The sequence below is a fragment of the Lipotes vexillifer genome, unplaced genomic scaffold (genome assembly GCF_000442215.2).
Source record: "Lipotes vexillifer unplaced genomic scaffold, Lipotes_vexillifer_v1.1 scaffold152, whole genome shotgun sequence".
Classification (NCBI taxonomy): Eukaryota; Metazoa; Chordata; class Mammalia; order Artiodactyla; family Lipotidae; genus Lipotes; species Lipotes vexillifer.
The window spans coordinates 793,011-819,133 of NW_006795886.1; the positions used below are offsets into that span (position 1 = coordinate 793,011).

At 39.2% G+C, this 26,123-nt stretch overlaps 1 protein-coding gene across 1 annotated transcript; it reads left to right on the forward strand.

Moving 5' to 3' along the window:
* Window positions 1–247: 247 nt before the first annotated feature.
* NOX1 (NADPH oxidase 1) lies at window positions 248–25,965 on the forward strand. The gene is given in 16 exon segments (XM_007467959.1): window positions 248–292; window positions 3,351–3,408; window positions 3,411–3,445; window positions 6,296–6,403; window positions 6,646–6,724; window positions 7,060–7,125; window positions 7,128–7,213; window positions 7,317–7,498; window positions 7,585–7,717; window positions 18,646–18,691; window positions 18,694–18,739; window positions 19,683–19,912; window positions 20,128–20,294; window positions 20,718–20,864; window positions 21,060–21,184; window positions 25,839–25,965. Coding segments are annotated over 16 exon segments (1,680 nt in total).
* The last annotated feature ends 158 nt before the right edge of the window (window positions 25,966–26,123 follow it).

Sequence of the window (26,123 nt, forward strand, 5' to 3'; positions counted from 1 at the left end):
AAAACACCTGTGGTACTTATATGTAGGGCTGGTCTACCAAAGCTGATAACATAGTTCTGACCAGAGGAAGAAGGCAGAGTGCATGTATTCATTCCTGAAAGCTTTGTGGGTAGGTGTGCATCTTTCACATATTAAAGATTCACAGTCCCTGAGCTGGACAGAGGTGCCAACCCTGAAGAATCTCTCCAGAATCCAAGTTGCTGAATCTTCCCTGCTGCCTACAGACGCTCCAAACCACCACTTGACAATGGGAAACTGGGTGGTTAACCATTGGTTCTCAGTTTTGTTTCTGGTAAGTGATGTTTCACTTTCTAATAATTACTCTTAGAGTAAGGAGACATTATGTTTGTTAATATTTGTGAAGTTACTTGAAAGGGAAAGATTCCATGCCAATATTGAGCTCATCAAGGCCAGTTATCAGCTGAAAGGTCCAACCCTAGGATTATATATATGTTTTATATACTTTTCCATGTATGATATATTTCAGCATTTTAGAAAATGAAAAAAGTCCAACTCCAGAAATTGATTGGTAAAGAGACAAAAATATAAACCACAAGTATTTGGAATTTCAATCTGTTTTCATTTTTTGTCTTCTCTTTTTCTCTTCCATTTCACTTCTAACTAGTGCCATGGAGCATTCATTTCTCTCCATTCTTCTTATATTGCTCACATCAAGAAATAATAAAATTGAATGTTTGAGATATAAGTGATCTTAGAGATTATGGTCCAGTGCTGTTCACTAGAAATATAATGTAACGTCACATATGTAATTTAAAAATTGTCTAATACCTAGACAATTGAAAAAGGTAAGAAATAGGTGAAATTAATTTCCAGTAATATAGCTTGTTTAACCCAATATATCAAAAAGTTATCCTTTCAACCTGTAATCAATATGAAAATATTAATGAGATAATTTATATTCTTTTATTTTAACTAAGTCTTTGAAATCCAATGTGTATTTTATACTTACAGTACATCTCAATTAAAACTAGGCATATTTCATGTGCTTAGTAGCCACATGTGCTTAGTGGCTACAGCTTTGTGTAGTGCAGAACCAAACCAACTCTTTGTATAAGGGAAAATAAGACCTAGATGTCACACAGTGAATTGATTGCAGAGCCATCACTCAAAGCTAGCTCCCCAGGGTTCAAGCCAGAATGCCTTTACCACACCACATATGCACAATTCCCTTCTAATGCACTCTCTAACTGAACTCTAGTTTCAGTTCTGCTATTAATTGAGTGACCTTGATCAAATTATTTATCCTCTCTAGCCTTCAGGTCACCTTTGTGTGTGTCGGGGGGGGGATTGATGAAAACTAGATTAGATATAAGTGTGTTTCTAGCTCTAAAATCCTCTGCATTTTTTATCCCTCTCTTAGGTTTTGCTTGGAGAGTTTCATCACTCCTGGTGGTGATGATGGTGTAACTAGCTTTGATTTTTCACCTTGCACCAATCCCACTGGCAGGCTCAGACTTCTTATTATCTCTGACACACACTCCTTTGAACTATTATTTTAATTAAAAATAAATTACCCCCAAAATATTTTTACTCTTCCTGCCAGGTCTTCTACTCTTTCTTTTCCATTCATAGTGGAGGAAATTATAGTCAAGGTGGGGGGGAATGGAATTCCTTACTCTCAGATGTCACTGTATTTCATCATTCATCTTACCTACAGTTGATGATGGGCTGACACAGAGGTCTTTGCCTCTGTGTCCCTCTCAGATTCTGAAATATTTCTGCTCGCTCTAAATAAGCTTCTCTCCTTTGTCTTCTGAACTCTTGAAGTATCTGTGGCTTTCACCTCTCTTTTTCCATTAAGGTCAAATGATCTCTGGAAGACACACAACTCTGGAAAGGGTGTGTGGGCAAAGAATGCAGGAAGAAATTGATTGGTAAAGCCAGTCTGGTGATGACACAGGCAGAATTTATTGAGCTTCTACTATGCACCAAGCACTGTATTAATCACTTCACATACATTATTTCATGTAAGCCTCACAGCATTGCTGTGGGGTAGATATAGTTATTGTCCTCATTTTATAGGTGAAGTAATTGAGGTTCAGAAAAGTTAAATCACAGATCTAAGATTACAGAGCTAGAAAGTGGTGGAGCTAGAATTTGAGCCCAAGGAGTTTGACTCGAATATCACACTTCGAATCACTATGTTATGATGCCAGAGGTGTGTGAGTGGTCCAGATCTAGGGAATCTGAATGGGCATGTTCTAGGCTAAAGGCCCTCTACCTGTGGGGCTGAGATGGTTCTGGACCATCCTGGGGCCATGGATATATATCAGAGGCATCCCAGTGCCCTAGAGTCCTGATCAATTACAGACTAGCACCTTCAAGCTTGGGCTAAAGCCCACCTGGTTGTTCTCCAAGGAAATGGATGGTAGGTTCCAAATTTCCCTCTTTGCCAATGTAGAGACAGATCTTGGGACAGACAAAAGAAGTCTTAAGAGCTCAAATGAGTCCAAAGCAATGATAGGTTAATTTGAAAAAAGAATCACAATCTAAAAACAGGAAAGTGTATGTCAGGAAAGTGTATTAAAGAGGCAGGCCCATCTGGAATGGTTTAGTCCCTTCAGATGGGTATTGTCACAGATGTTAAATTTATTTTCTATTTCTTTAGAAATCCATTTATTCACGTATTGCCTTCTTATAGGTGCAATAGTTTGAACACTCCAATCCAGAAGTTGGCAAATGTTTTCTGTAAAGAGCTAGGTAGTACATATTTTAGGCTTTGCAGTCCATATGTTCTCTGTCACAACTACTCAACACTTCCATTGAATCACAAAAGCAGTTATAAACAATACAGAAATAAGTAGGTGTGGCTAAGTTCCAATACCACTGTATTTATAGATACTGAAATTTGAATTTCATATAATTTTCACGTCATGAAATATATTCTTCTTTTGATTTTTTCCAACCATTTAAAAATGTGAAAACAACAAAATATAAAAACCATTCTTAGCTTGTAGGCTGTACAAAATGGGTAGTGAGATAGATTTGGTCTATGAGCCTTGATGTGCTGACCCTGGTCATTAGCATCTAATGCATGTCTTGAAGTCCTAACTGACTCAGAGTAAGTTGACTCATTTAAAATGAAAACAGATATGGGAACTCCCTGGCGGTCCAGTGGTTAGAACTCTGCACTTCCACTGCAGAGGACAGGGGTTCTATCCCTCGTCGGGGAACTAAGATCCCACATGTTCCGTGGCACACCCACCACCCCCCAAATGAAAACAGATAAACACAAAATAGCCAAATGGTAACACTATTTTCTACCCCTTATCTACTCTTTCCTGTACCCAAATTTCACTTTATCCCTTGCTTAATTTTTCTTCCTCTAGGCTGCTTGGTTGGGGCTGAATGTTTTCCTGTTTGTGCATGCCTTCCTGTCATTTGAGAAGGTAACAAGTACTACTACACAAGACAAATCCTGGGGGTGAGTATCACAGTTGTGATGTGGGGAATCTCTGTTTTTTCTTATCTTTGATGCTGGCTTCTTTGAGACCCAATGCCCTCATTTCGCCTAGAGTTAGAGTTGCCAGAAAAAAAATACAGGATGCCCAGGTAAATTTGAATTCCAGAAAAATAACAAATATTTTTTTGGGGGTATAAGTTATTCTAAATATTGCATGAGACAGGGGCATATTAGAAAATTATTCATTTTTTAAAAATCTGAAGTTCAAATTTAGCTAGGCATCTGTATTTTTGTTCATTAAATCTGACAGCGCTATCTAGGGCACACTCCCCAGATTCAATAATGAAAATACACAGTAAAGAAATATTGAGCAATTTTCAAACTGGTTTCCACAGAAATTCAGGTATCCCTACAGGGTGTGAGGGGAAGGCTAACTGGGCAGTGTCTCTACTTCAACCAAAGCAGCCTTTATCTGTCTTATGGATTCCTGCTTATGATTTTAAGAAAGAGTTTGGTTGAAAACAAATAAATGAACAAGTTGAAAACCACCACTGTGGACTGATCTCACAGAAAAATGCCTATCAAACAAGAGTGATACTTGGGGTGGGGGGTTTTGTGAAGTGGGTGGTGTTGCCAAATTCAAGGCCTGTATAAAAGGTGGGGTCAGGTCAGAGTAACAGGTTGGAGAAGGCTGGGGAAGGAGCAGATCAAGGACAGAAGAGGAAGGGTGGGGGTGGGTATGGCACATTGGTGTATGGAGGTTCTTCAAAAACTAAAAATAGAGCTACCATATGACCCAGCAATCCCACTACTGGGCATATACCCTGAGAAAACCATAATTCAAAAAGACTCATGTACCACAATGTTCATTGCAGCTCTATTTACAATAGCCAGGACATGGAAGCAACCTAGGTGTCCATCGACAGATGAATGGATAAAGATGTGGCACATATACAATGGAATATTACTCAACCATAAAAAGAATGAAATAATGCTATTTGCAGCAACATGGATGGACCTACAGATTATCATACTAAGTGAAGTAAGTCAGAAAAACGAAGACAAATACCATATGCCAACACATATATATGGAATCTAAAAAAAAGGTTCTGAAGAACCTAGGGGCAGGACAGGAATAAAGAAGCAGCTGTAGAGAATTGACTTGAGGACATGGGGAGGGGGAAGTGTAAGCTGGGACAAAGTGAGAGAGTGGCATGGACATATATACACTACCAAACGTAAAATAGATAGCTAGTGGGAAGCAGCCCCATAACATAGGGAGATCAGCTGGGTGCTTAGTGGCCACCTAGAGGGGTGGGATAGGGAGGGTGGAAGGGAGACACAAGAGGGAGGGGATAAGGGAATATATGTATACATATAGCTGATTCACTTTGTTATAAAGCAGAAACTAACACAATATTGTAAAGCAATTATACTCCAATAAAGATGTGTTAAAAAAAAAAAAGAATTCATCCCATACAGATAGCCTCCACAGAATATGTAGCTGTGAAATTGTAGTCCTATGTTCTTCAATTCACTTGTCAATTTTAGCTTTAAGGAACCTCTGTGACTCAAATAAGCAAGCAGTGGGAATCAATGTGGAAATGCAGGATATATGAGATGAGCAGAGAAAATTTACTCAGAAATAGAACAGGCCGTCTCTACCAAAAACAGTTGGAGTGTGACTCAGCAGAGGGAGAAAACACAGTTTATGTAGAAGAGTCAGAAATGGAAAACAGTAGGGCAGCTCATGTTCATTGCACTGCCTGACATTGTAAGCCATTATGGATAGTAGGCAGATCTTGACCTGGCTTATTAAACCAATGTCACGTTGTCCCAGGTTTAGGTTGTATGGAAAAATACTTTTTGTGCCGAAAATATAATTAGAAAAAGGCTGAGAAATTGTTAACTCTATCTCATATTCTTTTAGCAAGTCATTGACAGGCATACATGTAAGGCTGACCAGTCAGCTGAAGTGAACAAAAATTGCCTGGCTGCTGCCACCACCTTCACTGCTGCTGTGAAATTGTCACACTCCACTGTCTGCAATCCCAAGGAACTGACTCAGAGATCAGTTGTACAGCTGAGGAGAGAAGTCGGAATTAGCTACCACAGAGTTGAATATATTCTGTCTAGCCTATACCTAATCAAGCCTATTTCTGGGCTCAATACTTCTTTGAAGCACTGATTTCTTGTCTCCTTTTCTAGCAGCTTCTACTGTTAGATCAGATTGATCTTGATGTATGCTGCCTGGCCACCCAAGGAAATCAGTTTGAAATTTTGTTCTTAGAAGTTCTCCCTTCTCAAGTCTCTATCTAAGTTTAAAATTTTTGCTCTGAGGGGTTCATTCGTTTTGCCCATTTTATTCAATTATTAAAGAGATCTTAAATATAAATGGTTATTTTTTTATTGTTTTTATTACATGATTATTACACGCGTATAATTGCAACATTAGAAAATATAGAAAAGAGGAAAAATAGTTACCATCTGTAATTATAACTCAAAATATCTAAGCTTTATTTAAAGTGCAAATAAAATATATATGATCTTCAAGATTGTTTTACAAGTGACAAACTAAAATCATAATTGAGTGTATTAAGCAAAAATCCTTGTAAAGTATTATATTCATATAATTTATTTGTTAACATTAAATCTTATTCTCTTTCATATTGATAAATATATAGTCAAACATTTCCAAACCACTGTCATGAGGATTTCTCAATTCAATGTTAAGTTCAGCAAATTTTCTGTCATTTGTAAACAGAGATTTTGAACTGACTGTCCAGGTCTCAGGCAAGTGGACTGGGCCCATGCTCACCTGCAAGATGAGGAAATGAAGCAGCTAATGGTTTCTTCTCTCCTCTGTTCTAGTCAGCATTGGCCTGGGCCCAAACCTCTTCTTGCAGCTTGCATTTTAACAGCATGCTGATCCTGCTTCCCATGTGTCAAAATTTGCTGTCCTTCCTGAGAGGCACCTGCTCACTGAGTCCCAGCCAATTGTAGGTCAACTTTCACATTAAAGACAAGAGACTCTTGATGTCTCAGTAGGACAGCTCAACACCAAGCCTCTAGGAATGAAAGCCAGACGTCTCCTTTGGTAACCAAGGGGGTGAGCAAGAGTGGGTGTGTATTGGCACACTCTATGTAAGACATGTTGGTTATGGGTTAGCGAATTTCATAAAGCTGCCTGGATACACCCTATCTTGATCATTTTACATTTGTCGTTTTGTAGGCGCACCCTGGGAAAGCAACTGGATCACAACCTCACCTTCCACAAGCTGGTGGCATATATAATCTGCCTATTGGGTAACTGGGGCAAACGATGAAACTGCAGGCTCCTGGACATTCAGAATCTAGTTTCATTCATCCACGCATATAAACATTCAAAATATATTGATTGAACACCTGGCATTATTTGCCAGGCACTATTCTAAACCTGCTTTCATGGAATTTACATTCTATTCCTTTGGGGACAGAGTGAGTATAAAAAAGATCTTAATTCTCTCTGTAATCATTATTGGGCACCTTCTGTGGACTCACCATTCTGCTTGGCACTATATATAGGATCCTCCTCTTCTAGTGGGGCATGCCTGCCATGATGTTTCTGAGACAACTCGCACATTCCTTTCCATCTTTTCATTTAGCTATTCACATCACCACACACCTGTTTAACTTTGAACGATATAGCAGAAGCCGACAGGCCCAGATGGATCCCTTGCTTCCATTCTCTCCAACCTATCTCATCAGGAGAAAGATTCTTGGCTAAATCCCATCCAGTCCTCAAACACGGTGAGTTGACTCAAGGGCAAGGCATCTGGAATCTGGTCATGAGCAGGAAAGGCATGGTGTCCCTGGTGGACATTGTGTCAGGCTGAAATTTCTACTTTCATAGACAATGGAGTATGTGACATTCACCCACATTGCTGGTGTCACTGGAGTGATCATCACAATAGCTCTAGTTCTCATGGTGACTTTAGCTATGGAATTTATCCGGAAGAGTTATTCTGAGGTCTTCTGGTATACGCACCATATTTTTATCATGTACTTCATTGGCTTAGGGATTCATGGCCTTGGGTAAGGTCCTCAAACTCCCATTTTCATGCCCCAGTTCCTGACCTTGCATAATTCTTTGTCACATATTGTCTTTTTGTCTGTCTCAGTGGACTTGTCTGGGATCAAACAGAAAAGAACATGGATGAGAATCATCCTCACAAGTGTGCAGAGTTTTTTGAGAAGTGGAACGATCCTGACTCCCACTGCAAGCCTCCCCAATTTGAAGGGCTCCCCGCTGAGGTAAGACCAGGACAAGGATAGTAGATTCTTGTTAGGAGCTGTTATTGTTATTATTGTTATTATTACTCTTCTTATGATAACCATTATTAGCTCAGCCTGGTGCTGGCTCCTATGGAGGACATATGATATACGTTATTCATCTTCTGACTGAAGGCTTGTACCCTTTGACCAGCATCTCCCCATTTCCCCCACCTTCCAGCCCCTTACTACTTTCTGTTTCTGAGTTCAACTTTTTTTCTTTTTTTTAAAATTGAAGTATAATTGACTTACAATATTATATTAGTTTCAAGTGTACAACAGAGTGATTTGGTATTTTTATACATTACAAAATGATCACCATAATACGTTACCATCTGTCACCATACAAAGTTATTAAAATATTATTGACTATATTCCCCATGCTGTACATTACACCCCTTTGACTTATTTTATAACTGAAAGTTTGTACCTTTTAATCTCTCTCACCTATTTCACTCATTGCCCCCCTCCATCTCCCCTCTGACACCACCAGTCTCTTCTCTGTATCTACGAGTCTCTTTCTGTTTTGTTATGTTTATTCATTTGTTTTGTTTTTTAGATTCCATGTGTAAGTGAAATCATAAGGTATTTGTCTTTCTCTAACTCATTGCACTTTGCATAATACCCTCAGGATCTGTCCATGTTGTTGCAGATGGCAAGATTTCATTCTATTTTATGGCTGAGTAATATTCTATTATGTATGCACATATATATAATATTCCATTATATATATATATATATATATATATATATATATATATGTCACATTTTCTTTATCCATTCATCTATCAATGGATACTTGGTTGCTTCCATATCTTGGTTATTGTAAATAATGATGCAATGGACATAGGGATGCATATATCTTTTCAAATTAGTGTTTTTGTTTACTTTGGAAAAATACAGTTGACCCTTGAACACCTCAGGGGTTAGGAGTGACAATCCTGGAAAGACAAAAATCTGTGTATAACTTTACAGCTGGCCTTTGTATCCACGTTTTGGCATCAGCAGACTCAACGAGCCACAGATCTTATAGTACTATAGTATGTATTTATTGAAAAAAATCTGAATATAAATGGACATGTGCAGTTCAAACTCACGTTGTTCAAGGATCAGCTGTACCCAGAAGTGGAATTGCTAGCTCCTATGATAGTTCTATTTTTAATTTTTTGAGGAACTGCCATACTGTTTTACATAATGGCTGCACCAATTTACACTCCCTCCAACAGTGCACAAGGATTCCCCTTTCTCCACATTCTCACCAACACTTAATTGTTGTCTTTTTTATAATAGCCATTCTGAAAAGTGTAAGGTGATATCTCATTTTGGTTTTGATTTGCATTTCTCTGATGATTTAGTGATATTGTGCATCATTTCATGTGTCTGTTGGCCATCTGTATGTCTTTTTTTGAAAAATGTCTATTCAGGTCCTCTGCCCATTTTTTAATTGAGTTGTTTTTGATGTTGAGTTGTATGAGTGCTTTGTATATTTTGGATATTAACCCTTTATTGGATATATCATTTGAAAATATCTTTTCCCATTCAGTAGGCTGTCTTTTCATTTTGTTGATAGTTCCCTTCACTGTGCAAAAGCTTCTTATTTGATATAGTCCTATTAGTTTATTTTTGCTTTTGTTTCCCTTGCCTGAGGAGACATATCAAAAAAATATTGCTAAGACTGATGTCAAAGAGCATATTGCCTGTTTCCTACTAGGAATTTTACGGTTTCAGGTCTTACATTGAAATCTTTAATTCATTTCAAGTTTATTTTTATTTATAGTGTAAGAGAGTAGTCCAATTTGATTCTTTTCCCTGTAGCTGTCCGGTTTTCCCAGCACCATTTATTAGAGAGGCTATCTTTTCCCCATTGTATGATCTTGCCTCCTCTGTCATAGATTAATTGGCCATCTAAGTTTGAGTTTATTTCTGGGCTCTCTATTCTGCTCTATTCACCTATGTGTCTGTTTTCATACCAGTATCATACTTTTTTGATTACTGTAGCTTTATAGTGTAGTTTGAAACCTGGGAGCTCTAGCTTTGTTCTTGTTTCTCAAGACTGTTTTGGTTGTCCAGAGTCTTGTGTTTCCATACATATTTTAGAATTACTTGTTCTAGTTCTGCAAAAAATGCCGTTAGTATTTTGGTAGGGATTTTGATTACTGTAGCTTTATAGTGTAGTTTGAAACCTGGGAGCTCTAGCTTTGTTCTTCTTTCTCAAGACTGTTTTGGTTATCCAGGGTCTTTTGTGTTTCCATACATATTTTAGAATTATTTGTTCTAGTTCTGCAAAAAATGCCATTAGTATTTTGGTGTAGAGATTGCATTGAATCTGTAGATTGCCTTGGGTAGTATGGTCTTTTTAGCAATAATAATTCTTCCAACCCATAAGCACGGTATATCTTCCCATGTATTGTGTCCTCTTGAATTTCTTTCATCAATGTCTTATAGTTTTCTGAGTATAGGTTTTTATACCTCTTTGTTTAGATTTATTCCTAGGTGTTTTATTCTTTTTGATGCCATTGTAAATGGAATTGTTTCTTCATTTCTCTCTCTGATAGTTCATTTCCTGAAACTTTACTCAATTAATTTATTAGTTTAATAGTTTTCTGGTGGTGTCTTTAGAGTTTTCTATATATATTATTATGTCATCTACAAACAGTGACAGATTTACTTCTTTCTTTCCAATTTGGATACCTTTTATTTATTTCTCTTGTCTGCTGTGGCTAACAATTCCAATACTATGTTGAATAAAAGTGGCGAGAGTGGGCATCCTCATCTTGTTCCCAATCTTAGAGAAAATACTTTAAGGCTTTCACCAGTGAGTATGATGCTGGCTGTAGATTTGTCATATATGGCATTTATTTTGTTGAGGCATGTTCCTTCTATACACATTTTGTTAAGAGTTTTTATCATAAATGGATGTTGAATTTTATCCAAAGCTTTTTTGCATCTATTGAGATAATCATATAATTTTTATTCTTCAGTTTGTTAATGTGGTGTATCACATTGATTGATTTGCGGATATTGAACCATTCTTGCATCCTTAGGATGAGTCCCACTTGACCATGGTGTATGATCCTTTTAATGTGTTGTTGGATTCTGTTTGCTAGTATTTTGTTGAAGATTTTTGCATCTATGTTTATCAGTGATATTGGCCTGTAACTTTCTTTTTTTGTGGTGCCTGGTTTTGGTATTAGGGTGATGCTGGCCTTACAGACTGCATTCAGAATTGTTCCTTCTGTGATTTTTTGGAATAATTTGAGAAGGTAGGTGCTAACTCTTCTTCAGGTGTTTAGTAGAATTCACCTATGAAGCCATCTGGTCCTAGACTTTTGTTTGTTTGGAGGCTTTTCTTTTTTTACTACTGATTCAGTTTCATTACTGGTAATCAGTCTGTTCATATTTTCTATTTCTTCCTGATTCAGTCCTGGGAGATTGTATGTTTCTAGGAATTTATCCATTTCTTCTAGATTGTCCATTTTATTAGCATATAATAATTTTTTGTAGTAATCTCTTATGATCTTTTATATTTCTATGGTATCAGTTGTAACTTTTCTTCTTTCATTTCTGATTTCATTTACTTAGGCCCACTCTTTTTTTCTTGATGAGTGTGGTTAAAGGTTTATCAGTTTTGTTTATCTCTTCAAAGAACCAGCTCTCAGTTTCATTGATTTTTCTTCAGTCTCTATTTCATTTGTTTCCACTCTCATCTTTACTGGTGCTAAGCTCTTTTAGCTTTTGCATGACTGTAAAACTCTTTATCTCTTCTTCAAATCTGAATGATAGCCTTGTCAGGTAGAGTATTCTTGGTTGTAGGTTTTTTCTTATCATCACTTTGAATATATAGTGCCACTTCCTTGTGGCCTGCAAAGTTTTTGCTGAAAAGTTAGCTGCTAGTCTTATGGAAGTTCCCTTGTACATAACTAGTTCCTTTTCTCTTGCTGCTTTTAAGAGTCTCTCTTTATCTTTAATTTTTCCATGTTAATTATAATGTGTCTTGGTGTGGATGTCTTTGAGTTCATCTTGTTTGGGACTCTCTGTGCCTCCTGGACCTGGGTGTCTGCTTCCTTCCCCAGGTTAGGGAAGTTTTCAGCTATTATTTCTTCAGATAAGTCCTCTGCCCCTTTCTCTCTCTCTACTTCTCTGAGACCCCTATATTGCAAATGTTAGCATGTTTGAAGTGGTCCCAGAAGTCTCTTAAGCTCTCCTCATTTTTTTATTCTTATAGGCTTTTTAATATACATACATATTCAGACATATGTATCTAGTTTTTTGTTGTTTTTAATAATGGAACAATTCTGTAGTACTTGTTTGATTCCTGATTTTCAAGAAAACCATATATCTTGAGCATCTTTTCACGTCAATATAGACTTAAATATTTTTTTTCTCCTCATTTAAAACTTTTTTTTTTCTGTTTAGCTTCGGTGATTTCCATTACTGTGTCTTCCAGTGTGCTGATCTGTTCCTCTGTATCATCTAATCCACTGTTGATTCCTTCTGGTGTATTTTTTATTTCAGTTATTTTATTTTATTTCTTTGGTTCTACTTTATATTTTCTAACTCTTTGTTGAAACTTCTCAGTGTTCATTTTTTATTTTCCTGAGTGTGTTGAGCATCTTTGTGATCATTACCTTGAACTCTTTATCAAGTAGATTACTTATCTCCACTTTGCCTAGTTCTTCTGGGGTTTTGTCTTGTTCATTTACCTGGAAGATATTCCTCTATCTCCCCATTTTGCCTAATTGTCTGTTTATTTCTATGTATTAGATAGGCCAGTTACATTTCCCGATCTTGGAGAAGTGGCCTTATGTAGGAGACATCCTATGGGGCCCAGTAGCACACTCCCCTCTGATCACCAGAGCTATATGCTGAATGGGTGCCGCCTATGTGAGATGCATGGGCTCTTCTGTTGTGATGAGGCTGACTACTATGGGAATACTGGTAAGCATGACTGGCCTCTGGCCACATTGGCTGCCAGGCCCTGCCTCTTGTAGTGGCTGCCAACCTGCTGGGTGGCTGGGTCCCTTTGTGGCTGCCTTCATAGTCTGGGGGTCCTAGGGCTGGTGCCAGCTTGCTGTTGAGTGGGACCATGTCCCAGTGTGACTGTCTTTGCAGCTGGGGGAGCTCCAATGCCAGCCCACTGGTGGGTGGGTAAGCTCCCAGCACTAATAGGCTAGAGGGAGGACTCCAAAATTGCACTTGCCAACACCAGCGTTCTAGTGGTAGAACGAGCTCCCCCAGATGGTTGCCACCAGTATCTATATCCCAGAGGTTGGGCTCCAATGACCTTCTGCCTCTCCAGGAGGCTCTCCAAGATCAGCAGGTGGTCTGACCTGGGCTCCTTTCAAACGACTGTTTCTGCCCTGGGTCCTAGAGCATGTGAGATTTTTTTATACACCCTTTAAGAGTGGAGACTATTTCTCACAGCCCTCTGGGCCTCCCAAAAGTAAGCCCCAGTGGCCTTCAAAGTCAAAATTTCAGGGGCTTGTGCAAAACCCCAGGCTGGGGAGCCCAATGTGGGCCTCAGACCCCTCCCTCCTTCAGGAGAACCTCTGCAATTGTAATCATCCTCCCATTTGTGGGTCACCCACCTGGGGGTATGGGTCTTGACTATAACACAACTCCACCCCTCCTAGCCATCTCGTTTTGGTTATTTCTTTATATTTTTAGTTGTGGAAAATCTTTTCTGCTGGTCTTCAGGTCATTCTCATAGATAGTTGCTCTGTAAATATTTGTAATGTTTGTGTGCATGTGGGAGGAGGCAAGCTCAGGGTTTTCCTACTCCACCATCTTGGCCACAGCCCGCTGCCTTGTGATTTCATAAAATACCAACAAGAAGCCTCTGAAGTAAGGTCCGCTCCTCAACTCCTGGATGGGGAACCTGAGGCTCGGGGAGCTTAGTGCCCTATTTTGCCATATGTCATTGGCAGAGGCCACACGGGAAGCCCCCTCAATTTATTTTTTAAACCATTCTTGAAGTTGGCTTTCTTTGGTATTGTAAGAACATGCCTGGAAATTATTGTTAGATAGTGGATGATCAATAAACTGGATTCCAGGGAACTTAAGGTGTTCCTCAAGGTAAGTACCATGGATATTACGCTTTACCTTTGCTTGTTCATAAAATATGTTAGATTGAGGAAGAAATGGAAGGGAAAGGTTGATTTGTGGTGTCTTAAAGTACTCTGAGGATGATTAAAGTCTTTAAATCATATGCAGAATTAAGAGCAATAGCTCTGTCCTCATGTAGAAAGAGAAAAATATTTTTTGAAAATCCCCTGTGACTTCCTTGGTGGTGCAATGGTTAAGAATCGCCTGCCAATGCAGGGGACATGGGTTCAAGCCTTGGTCCAGGAAGATCCCACGTGCCGCAGAGCAACTAAGCCCATGCACCACAACTACTGAGCCCACGTGCCACAACTACTGATGCCCGCGTGCCTAGAGCCTGTGTTCTGCAACAAGAGAAGCCACCACAATGAAAAGCCCGTGCACCACAACTAAGAGTAGCCTCCATTTGCTGCAACTAGAGAAAGCCCACGCACAACAATGAAGACCCAACACAGCCAAAATTAATCTTTAAAAAAAGGAAGAAAGAAAGAAAATCCCCTAAAGTTGACATTTCAAATCAGTTGGGAAAAAAGATACATTATTCAATACTTTTCTTTACAATAATAGGATAGACATCTAGGAAAAAAAGCTGTCTCTTTATTCCACACTTTACGTTAAAATATGGTCAAGGATGCATGGATCAAGGATTTAAATGTTGAAAAAAATGAAAGAAATCATAAAAGCACCCTAAGACCACATGGGATTTTTTTTCTAATACTGGAGTGTTAGTAAAAATATTCTAAATAATATTTTTAAAAAGCTTGAAGCCAGAAAAAGAAAGAAAATACATATTTTTATTCAAATTTATTTATTCTCTCCCTCTCTCTCTCCATCCATCCATCCATATATATATATTTTTTTATGGCAAAAAAATCCATCATAAAGACAGGTAACAAATTACTGAGTAGGAAAAGTATTTACAGTTCACAGACCATGAATTAATTTCCTAATATACAAATATAGAAATCAATAAGAAAAAGCCTAACAACCTGATTAAAAAAAAAGATGTAGAAGATATGAACAGAGTGATCACAGTAATAAACCTAACAGATTAGCAAAGATCAAAGAGTTTGCTCATGTGCTGTGTTGGTAATGCTCTCAAGCATTGCTGGTGAGCATCTAAAATATGCTTGCAAATGTGTTAAATTACATGTATTAGGTTATTCATTGTAGCATTGCTTGGTAGAACAAAAGATTGGAAATAAGTGCCCATCAATAGGGGACTAGTTAAATTATGGGACTTTCCTACAATGGCATACTCTGTAACCATTGAAAATAAAAAGGTAGCTTTCTAGATATGAATATGGACCAGTCTCTAAGATGTTAAATGAAATAAAGGGCAGTATGTATGTTCTGCAACCATTTGTACTTAATTTAATATTATCATTTAAATGCATATTCTCCAAAAGGATTCACAAAATAATAATATTGACTGCATTGGGGAGCTGAGGGGAGCAGTGGAAGGGAGATTTACTTTTTATTGTATACCCTTTTGTACTTTTGAATTTTGTGACATGTACGTGTATTACCTATTTTAAAAATAATTTTAAAAGGACATACCTGATATATGTTAATAGCACATTTCATTTCTAAAGTCAGTGGAACTTGTAGGCTATGACCAGACACCTTTTATATTATTTGACCAGTAAGAGGTCCTTAAAGACAAGAAGTTATAACACTTGACTAGTCCCTTACTAGCTAAGGCAGTTAATCCCCTGTCTTACCTTGCACATCAGCTTCTATCCCTTTCCCATCTATTACCTGAGATAAAGGTATAGTTGGCCTATTTGGAGGTATACTGAGAACTCAGGGGTTGCTTTGAATAGTCATGTAATACCACAAGGGAGAGAATACCGGTTTTGCCATGTTTGAATGTATTGGTTTGTTTCTTCCATAAACACACACAAAAGTACTCTCTCCACATTCTCGCCATTTAAAAACTATAAAAATAATACATGCTGGGGCTTCCCTGGTGGCGCAGTGGTTGAGAGTCCATCTGCCGATGCAGGGGACACGGGTTTGTGCCCCGGTCCGGGAGGATCCCACGTGCCGCAGAGTGGCTGGGCCCGTGAGCCATGGCCGCTGAGCCTGTGTGTCCGGAGCCTGTGCTCCGCAATGGGAGAGGCCACGGCAGTGAGAGGCCCGCGTACCGCAAAATAAATGAATAAATAAATAAAAATAAAAATAAAAATAAAAAGAATAATAATACATGCTTATTGTAGAAAGTTTGGAAAACACAGAAAAATATTTAGAAGAAAATTAAAATTTCACAGAATTTTATCACCTAGAAGTAATAACTTTTTTCCTTTAGTCTATATCATGGATCTTTTCCTATATTGTCAAGTATTCTACTGAAACTTTTTTTTTTGCTGCACCACACAGCATGAGGGATCTTCAACCCCGACCAGTGATTGAACCCATGCCCCCTGCATTGGGAGTGTGGAGTCCTAACCACTGGACCACCATGGAAGTCCCTGAAGAATTTGTTTTAAAAATGCCATATGTTATACCATTTTTGTCATTTTTTCCTACATGATCATTTTTAATGACCTGAGGGTATTATGCTAAATGAAATAAGTCAGACAGAAAAAGACAAATACTGTACGATCTCACTTATATATGGACTCTTAAAAAAAAAAAAAAAGCTCATAGATACAGAGAACGGATTGGTGGTTACCAGAAGCAGGGGTTGGGGTATAGGCGAAATGGGTCAAGGTAGTGAAAATGTACGAACTTCCAGTTATGAAATGTCCTGAGGATCTAATGTACAGCATGGTGACTATAATTAATAATACTCTACTGCATATTGGAAAGGTGCCAAGAAAGTAGATCTTAAAACTTCTCATCACAAGAAAAAAAATTTTTTGTAGCCATGCATGGTGAGAAAGGTTAACTAGAATTATTGTGGTGATCATTTTGCAATATATACAAATATTGAATCATTATGTTGTGCACATGAAGCTAATATGTTATATGTCAATTATATCTCAATACAAAAAAATAAATAAAAATTAAGAAAAGGCAGTTTGGTATTAGCCAAAAAAAAGTCTGTATGATATGCCACTTTTTTCTTTTTTAATAAAGTTATTTATTTATTCATGGCTGCATTGGGTCTTTGTTGCTGCACGCGGGCTTTCTCTAGTGGTGGCGAGCAGCAGCTACTTTTCGTTGCAGTGCACAGGCTTCTCACTGCTGTGGCTTCTCTTGCTGCAGAGCACGGGCTCTAGGCATGTGGGCTTCAGTAGTTGTGGCACAAGGGGTCAGTAGTTGTGGCTCGCGGGCTCTAGAGCACAGGCTAAGTAGTTGTGGCACACGGGCTTAGTTGCTCCACGGCATGTGGGATCGTCCCAGACCAGGGCTCGAACCCATGTTCCCTGCATTGGTAGGTGGATTCTTAGCCACTGTGCCACCAGAGGAGTCCAATATGCCATTTTTGTCATTTTTTCTTAGTAAATAAGGGGTCATGACTATACTCATATACTTTGTGCACACCTTAATTATTATTTTATGCTCCATTTCCTAGAAGTAAAATTCCTGTGTCAAAAAGAAGGAATGCTTTCAAGGCTGTTGAGATGTTTTGCCAAATTGCTCTCTGGGAAGATGCTACTTATTTGTACTTCCCCCAGGTGCACATGTGAATGTGTCTATTTCCCTGCATCCCACTTAATGGTGGGAATTATTGTTTGAAACTGCTTTCCAATTTGAGATGCTAAAATACTATTTTGTTTTAATATTCATTTTCTCTGATTACTTTCAAAGCTAACATTTTTTTCCCACATTGGTGATTAGCCACTTTTTTTTTAAATTTACTTTTGGCCACACCCCACAGCATGCAGAACTTCCCCGACCAGGGATCAAACCTGTGCCCCCTGCACTGGAAGCATGGAGTCCAAACCACTGGACCACCAGGGAAGTCCTAGCCACTTCTTAAATATATTTTTTTCGTGTCTTCTGAATTCAGCTGGGGATTTTATCCAAATAAGAAGTAGCATCAAATTGTATTATACCCGCTCTCCGATTTACTGTCCCCGTCTCTGCCCCTTTCCTCCCCAGAGATACCCAAGAAAGTATCTTGCCTGAAACAGCATAAGAAACCTCATTCCACACAGTTCCAATGTATTGTGATTGAGCAGTTGGGCAAAAAAAAACATGACTTAGCACTGCTAGGAAATACATTTTTAGTAGCTCCTGTGCATATAGAAGCAAACTGCTGCCTTTGAGAAGATCTCAGGGATAGAGAGACTGCTTTTAAAAAAAAAGTAGACAAGATAAAAAGTGTTTTACTATGTTAGATGTTTTGAGCACCTGAAAAAAGAGGTGATGGATAAATACCAAGTTTTATGTATTACTGTTACCAGTAGTGTCAGCCACACACTTTCGCTTTTTGTTTTGTTTTGTTTTTAATCATCTGCTGCTATTTCACATCTACCTTCTCTGTTGGTTTTTCAGATTGGACAAGTTGTCCTGGAAGATAGTCTTAGATTCTTAAAATTAAACTTTAACTATTATTTAAGAATATATATAATTACCATATATTTTATTTCTGTACTTTTCTCTTGCTTCCTGGTGAGACCTGTAAAATTTCAGGAAATGATCTGCTTTATGAGTAACAGATTAGCAAACAAAACCATTTTGGATTACTCCTTTCCATTTCCATCTTCAAACTTTGGTGAAATTAGCAGCTTAATAATGATACACGTCAGAGGACTCAGTAAATATTTATTGAATGAAGGAATGAACTGCTACACAAACAAATCCTAGAGAAGAGATTAATGTGTAACCTCACTTTTTATTGTCTCTGTGTGCAGTCTTGGAAGTGGATCCTTACACCAGTCATTATTTACATCTTTGAAAGGACCTCCGATTTCATCGCTCCCAGCAGAAGGTTGTGATTACCAAGGTAAAGAATATGCACTTTCTTCTTGCTCTGCTAAGAGTTGTGTTCTTCCTGATTATAGAAATAAATTGCCACATTGTCACCTTGACAGGAATAAAAAAGAATTTGAGGGCAATATATTTAAGTTCCTCCAGAGCTGAACAGAGCTGGAAAGAGAGGTTTGGCAGAAATCATCAGCTTGGGTCTATGTCAGAAGCTGCAAACAGGCAGTCTGCGCCATATCTAGCCCACAGACATATTTTGTTTGGCACACACGCTGATTGTTTAGAAAGTCAAATTGGTTGCTAACATTTAGAAATCTGGATGGAGGCTTTCACAATGAAAAAGTGGCATTTCTTGTTGCTTTTCCCACCTACCCAGTTACAGCACAGGGAATTATATTCAATATCTTGCAGTAACCTATAATGGAATATAATCTGAAAATAGTAACTGAATCACTATGCTGTACACCTGAAACTAACACAATGTTGTAAATCAACCATGCTTCAATTTTTTTTTTTTTTTTTTGCCGTACGTGGGCCTCTCACTGTTGTGGCCTCTCCCGTTGCGGAGCACAGGCTCCAGACGTGCAGGCTCAGCAGCCATGGCTCACGGGCCCAGCCGCTCCGCGGCATGTGGGATCTTCCCGGACCAGGGCACGAACCCGCGTCCCCTGCATCGGCAGGCGGACTCTCAATCACTGCGCCACCAGGGAAGCCCTTGCTTCAATTTTTTAAAGTGGCATTTCTGGTTTCTCTTGAAGAATCAGGCAACCTGACAATGCTGAGTCTTGGCTCCATAGTATGACCATTGTCTGGACTTGGTAACTGCTGCCCCCTTTAGAAAAGACTTGTGTTCGCAATTTACGGCCATCACCAGCTCTCCAGCTTTACTTATTTACCTTATCTGCCTGCTCCTGTCGCCATTTGAATTTGCCTCCTTTGGCCTCTGTGCTTTATTCATAGGATGGGTTATGTACCCATCCAAAGTTTTGGAATTGCAGATGCACAAAAATGGCTTCAGCATGGAAGTGGGACAGTATATTTTTGTTAATTGCCCCTCAATCTCTTACCTGGAGTGGCATCACTTTACCCTGACCTCTGCTCCAGAGGAAGACTTCTTTTCCATTCATATCTGAGCAGTGGGGGACTGGACAGAAAATCTCATAAGGGCTTTTGAACAACAGAATTCACCAGTTCCCAGTTAGGTCCTTAACAGCAGCAGAGACCCAGACCAGAAAGCAGACAAGCAGAAAAGAGAAAGCAATTCCGCATTGAAACTTAAGTCTGGTACAATGGAGTATGATTAAAATAAACAGGTAGCAATCAGCTGTGGAACAGCTCTGCCTCTGGGAGGATTTTTGAGGTTGTGGGTGGAGGCGAGACTTCACTTGCCCTTTGTTTTTTGCCTTCTGCCAGGATCAAGGTGGATGGTCCCTTTGGCACTGTCAGTGAGGATGTCTTCCAGTATGAAGTGGCTGTGTTGGTCGGAGCAGGAATTGGGGTCACCCCCTTTGCTTCCATCTTGAAATCCATCTGGTACAAATTCTGGAATGCAAATCACAACCTCAAAACACAAACGGTATGCTCCCGAATACCACTTTTCATCTGGTCTGGGCCTGATAGGTCCATTGCTTTCATGGGCTAAGCTCTTTACAACTGGTAAGAGAGTAACCCCTCCCTGGAGTTATGAGAGTGAGTGACCACTTCTCCCTGCCAAGGCATCCGCTTCTACAGACTTACCATAAGAACTGGGTCTTCATTTTCAATTGGAGTTTAAAATCACTTTGAACTAAAGCTGACGTTGGAGTTCTCTTTCCATAAGGGAAGTTGTTAGGACTCTGGACATTAATGCCACCTGAGGTCTGCTGTACTGTAGAGGTGATTTTTTCAGGTCACTCTTAGACTGGATCAACAATATAGTATATACGTACATGATCATGTCACCATAGTGCACATTGTAAAGGGCACTTAATAAGGCTATATTCTCTTTTGCTGATTCCAGATCTATTTCTACTGGATCTACAGGGAAACAGGTGCGTTTGCTTGGTTCAATGACCTATTGGTTTCCCTGGAACAGGAGATGGAGGAATTAGGCAAAGTGGGTTTCCTAAACTACCGTCTCTTCCTCACCGCATGGGACTGCAACTTTGTGAGTTCAAACAACAGACTAATTCCCAAGATGCAAGATGAATGTCAGACAAAACATAATGCATGCTGATTAGAAATAATCATTTCTTATGATTTCCTACCTGTTCTTACCTTCACACCCAAGTTTAAAAGTGGCTGAAGGAAGAGGCAGCTATCAGGACCTGCTTTTTCTAACTTCCTATTTCTCTGACTCCAGGCTGGTCATGCAGCATTAAGCTTTGACAAGGCCACTGATATCCTGACAGGTCTGAAACAGAAAACCTCCTTTGGGAGACCTATGTGGGACAATGAGTTTTCTACAATAGCTACCACCCACCCCAAGTAAGTGTATTCTCCTCTAGTTACAGAATTTATTTTGCAGAACTGATTCATTTTGCAGATTTAGGTTTAGGAAAAGTATTACAGCATGTTGAACACTCTTGGGAAAGATCTCTGGGACCAAAACTACTTGCACCAATCTTAGATTCTTGCTTAAAAGTGAGGAAATTTCCTGTGGCGTTTCAGCGAAATAAGGGTCTTGATCTTGTAATTGACGAGAAGACATTTGTTGTCCCCACATGCATTCAAACAGTGAGGCAAAGAGACTCAGTTCTGGTTGTCTTACCAAACAAAATAGGGAACGGGAACAATTCAAATGCACTGTTTTGGGCCAAAGCAATTCTGAGGAAAAAGAACAAAGCTGGAGGCATAACCCTCCCAGACTTTAGATAATACTACAAAGCTGCAATAATCAAAACAGCTTGGTACTGGCACAAAAGCAGATATATAGATCAATGGAACAGAATAGAGAGCCCAGAAATAAACCCACACACTTACGGCCAATTAACCTTCAATAAAGTAGGCAAGAATATACAGTGGAGATAAGACAGTCTTTTCAGCAAGTGGTGTTGGGAAAGCTGGACAGCCTCATGTAAATCAATAAAGTTAGAACACTCCCTCACACTATACACAAAAATAAACTCAAAATGGCTTAAAGACTTAAATATAAGACATGACACCATAAAACTAGAAGGGAACATAGGCAAAACATTCTCAGACATAAACTGTAGTAATATTTTCTTAGATCAGTCTCCCAAGGCAAAAGAAATAAAAGCAAAAATAAACAAATGGGACCTAATCAAACTTAAAAGCTTTTGCACAGTAAAGGAAACTATAAACAAAATGAAAAGACAACCTACAGACTGGGAGAAAATATTTTCAAGCAATGCAGCTGACAAGGGCTTACTTTTCAAAATATACAGCCAGCTCATACCACTCAATATCAAAAAAGAAAAAAACAACCCTATCAAAAAATGGGCAGAAGACCTAAACAGACATTTCTCCAGAGAAGACATACAGATGGCCACCAGGCACATGAAAAGATGCTCAACATTGCTAATTGTTAGAGAAATGCATATCAAATCTACAATGTGAAGTTTCACCTCACACCAGTCAGAATGGCCATCATCAAAAAGTCTACAAGTAGTACATGCTGAAGAGGGTGTGGAGAAAAGGGAACCCTCCTACAGTGTTGGTGGGAATGTAAATTGGTGCAGCCACTATGGAAAACAGTATGGAGGTTTCTTTAAAAAACTAAAAATAGGGCTTCCCTGGTGGCGCAGTGGTTGAGAGTCCACCTGCTGATGCAGGGGATGCGGGTTCGTGCCCCGGTCCGGGAAGATCCCACATAGCACGGAGCGCCTGGGCCCGTGAGCCATGGCCGCTGAGCCTGCACGTCCGGAGCCTGTGCTCCGCAACGGGAGAGGCCACAACAGTGAGAGGCCTGCGTACTGCAAAACAAAAAAAAAACTAAACTAAAAATAGAGTTACCATATGATCCAGCAATCCCACTCCTGGGCACATATCCAGAGGAAACTCTAATTCAAAAAGACACATGCACCCCAATGTTCATAGCAGCATTATTTACATGGAAGCAACCTAAATGTCCATTGACAGATGAATAGATAAAGAGGATGTGATACACACACACACACACACACACACACACACACAATGGAATACTACTTAGGGACTTCCCTGGTGGTCCAGTGGTTAAGAATCCATCTTCCAATGCAGGGGACGTGGGTTCAATCCCTGGTTGGGGAACTGGGATCCCACATGCCGCGGGGCAACTAAGCCCGCGTGCTGCAACTACTGAGAGAAGCCTGAGTACGGCAATGAGGAGCCCCCACGCACTGCAGTGGAGGATCCCGCAAGCCACAGCAAAGATCCTGCATGCCGCAACCAAGACCTGACACAGCCAAAAAATAAATAATAAAATAAAGAAGTAAAAAATGATAAATTTCTTTCAAAAAAAAGAAAGGAATACTACTCAGATAATGCCATTTGCAGCAACATGGATGGACCTAGAGATTATCATACTAAGTGAAGTAAGTCAAAGACTATTATATAATAACACTTATATGTGGAATCTAAAAAAATGGTACAAATGAACTTATTTACAAAACAGAAACGGAGTCACAGACATAGAAAACAAACTTATGGTTACCAAAGGGGAAAGGGGAGGGGGAGGGATAAACTGGGAGTATTGAATTAACAGATACACACCACTATATATAAAACAGATAACAAGGATTGTATCATATACCACAGGGAAGTAATAACCTATAATGGAAAAGAATCTGAAGCTGTACACCTGAAACTAACACAATATTGTAAAAGTCAACTACAATTAAATTTTTAAAAATGCATTGTTTTGGGCCTTAATGACCTCTACTTAAAGTAACAAGGGTTTGGAGTGTATTAACTAGTTAACTGATGACCTGACCTCAGATTTCTGAGGGGTTCTGAGACATGCTAGAGCATGAAAATCAGCCATTCCAATGGGAAGATTAAGCTGATCATATTAGATAAATCTTTGGAACAAGTTGGCAGGTGAAGACCAGTTCAATTCCACAAATATTATTGGTTACCTTCTATAGGGTACAGCACACACTATTCTAAAAGATTTGGAGGTTGAAAGAAAAATAGGATATGGTTCTTGCCTTCAAGGAGCACATATTTTAACAAGAGATGCATATAATCAACTCAAGCAGAATGATGCACTCCATGAAGCAGGTACATGGACACGGAGGAAAAGTCTATGCCCATATGGGGTGATCAGGAAAGGCTTCAGGAAGGCAGTGGAGAGAACACTTAGTGACTCAGATTCAGATGATCCTGGGTCCTACTGCTAGTTCTGACACTTTCTAGTTCTGGGACCTTGAGCTACAAAACTCTGATCTTCAGATTCCTCATATGTAAAATGGGGGTTTATATTAGTAAGCGCCTGCTCTACTCGCAGGATTGTCGTGAATAATAAGCAAGACAATATATTAAAAATGTTCTGTAAACTGTAAAACAGCATATAAACAAAAGAGATTATGTTAATTATTGTGTTGGGTTGATCATAGTTGAAGTTGTATTAAGGAATGCATACATTATGTGGGAAGGGAGAAAGATGAGCCAGGGAAGAAGTAGGAGAATGTGTAGAAGCAGTATCACAGAAGCCAAGGGAGGAAATATTAGAGGAGTATTGTCAACAGGGTTGGAGGAGTGGCAGGGTCCAGGAAATACTTATTTAGTTTAAGGATGATCTAAGCATATTTATAGACAGATCAGGAGCCAGTAGATAGGAATAAAATATACATACAAAAGGGGAGACAGGGCTAGGATGGCCATAATAAAAGGGCAATAACAAGAATTGGCGAGGAAATGGGGAAACTGTAGGCAAGTTCCTCCCACGTTGCTTATGGGAATGTGAAACAGTGCAGCACTTTAGGAAAATTCTGGCATTTCCTCAAAACGTTAAACATAGAATCACCACATGACCCAGCAATTTCACTCCTAAGTACGTACCCAAGAGAAATGAAAACATATGTCCACACAAAAACTTGTATGTGAATGTATGTAAAATAGCCAAAAAGTGGTAACAACCCAAGTGTCCATCAACAGATGAATGGATAAACAAAATGTGGTATATTCACACAAAGGAATATTATTCAGCTGTAAAAAGGAATGAAGTATATTACATGCTACAACATGAAGGAACCTTGAAAACAGTATGCTAAGTGCAAGAAACCAGACACAAAAGGCCACATATTGTATGATTCCATTTATATGAAATGTTCAGAATAGGCAAATCTAGAGACAGAAAGTATACTTGATTGTCTAGGGCAGGGAGTGGGGGCGGTTGGGAGGAAATGGGGAGTGACTGCTAATGTGTATGGGCTTTCTTTTTGGGAAGATGGAACTGTTCTCAGATTAGATAGTGGTGATGGTTGCACAACTTTGCGGTTATACTAAAAAGCACTACCTGCACACTCTAAAAGGGTGAATGTTAAGTCATGTGAATTATGTCTCAAGTAAAAAAGAGGGGAGAGGAAGGTATGAGGGAAGGACAGGGTGAGACCCAGAGCCTAGTTAGAAAGATTATCCTTGGCAATAAGAACCACCACCTCTTCAGTGTGAGAAAACACTGGATGGATTTAATGGCAGCTAACATATGCATTTGCTATATGCCAGGCATTTTTCTCATTGCTTTACATATGTTATTTTTGTTTAAACCTTCAAACAACCCTATGAGATGGATACTATCCCATTTTACAGGAGGGAATATTGAAACACAGAGAGGTTAAGAAACTTGCCTAAAGTCACACAGCTGGGACAAATGTCAGAACAGCGATCGGAACCTAGACAGCCTGGCTTCAGAATCTAGTACTTCATCAGTGCACTGCACTCCATCTCCTGAGTGTCTGTGCTCAATAGAATAGGCAAGGCTGAGTGCTGAGAGGGTTAAGAGTTGGGAGCATATTTGGGGCTTGCAAGCGGAAAAGGTGAGAAGACGAACATGAAGAACATGAAAAAGTCAATAACTGAATTTTTATGTAAGGTTGTTGGGAGTAGTAGAGGCCTAGCAGAGGCAGAAACCATTCCCTCAAACATTATCAGCAGCCTTTGCTGCATTCTAACTCTGGCTACCATTCTATTCTTGCAGGTCGGCGGTGGGAGTCTTCCTATGTGGTCCTCAGACTTTGGCAAAGAGCCTATGCAAATGCTGTCATCAGTACTCCAGCCTGGATCCTAGGAAGGTTCAATTCTACTTCAACAATGAAAATTTCTGAATTATAAGAATAAGGATGGTAATCTGCATTTAGCCTCTGTATCTTCAACAATTTACTTCGTCTGGTCAGGTTTGGGCAACCACTTAAGGACAATAACATGTTTCTTTCAGGCCTTGACTCCCTGGTATTCTTTTTTTTTTTTTTTTTTTTTTTTTTTG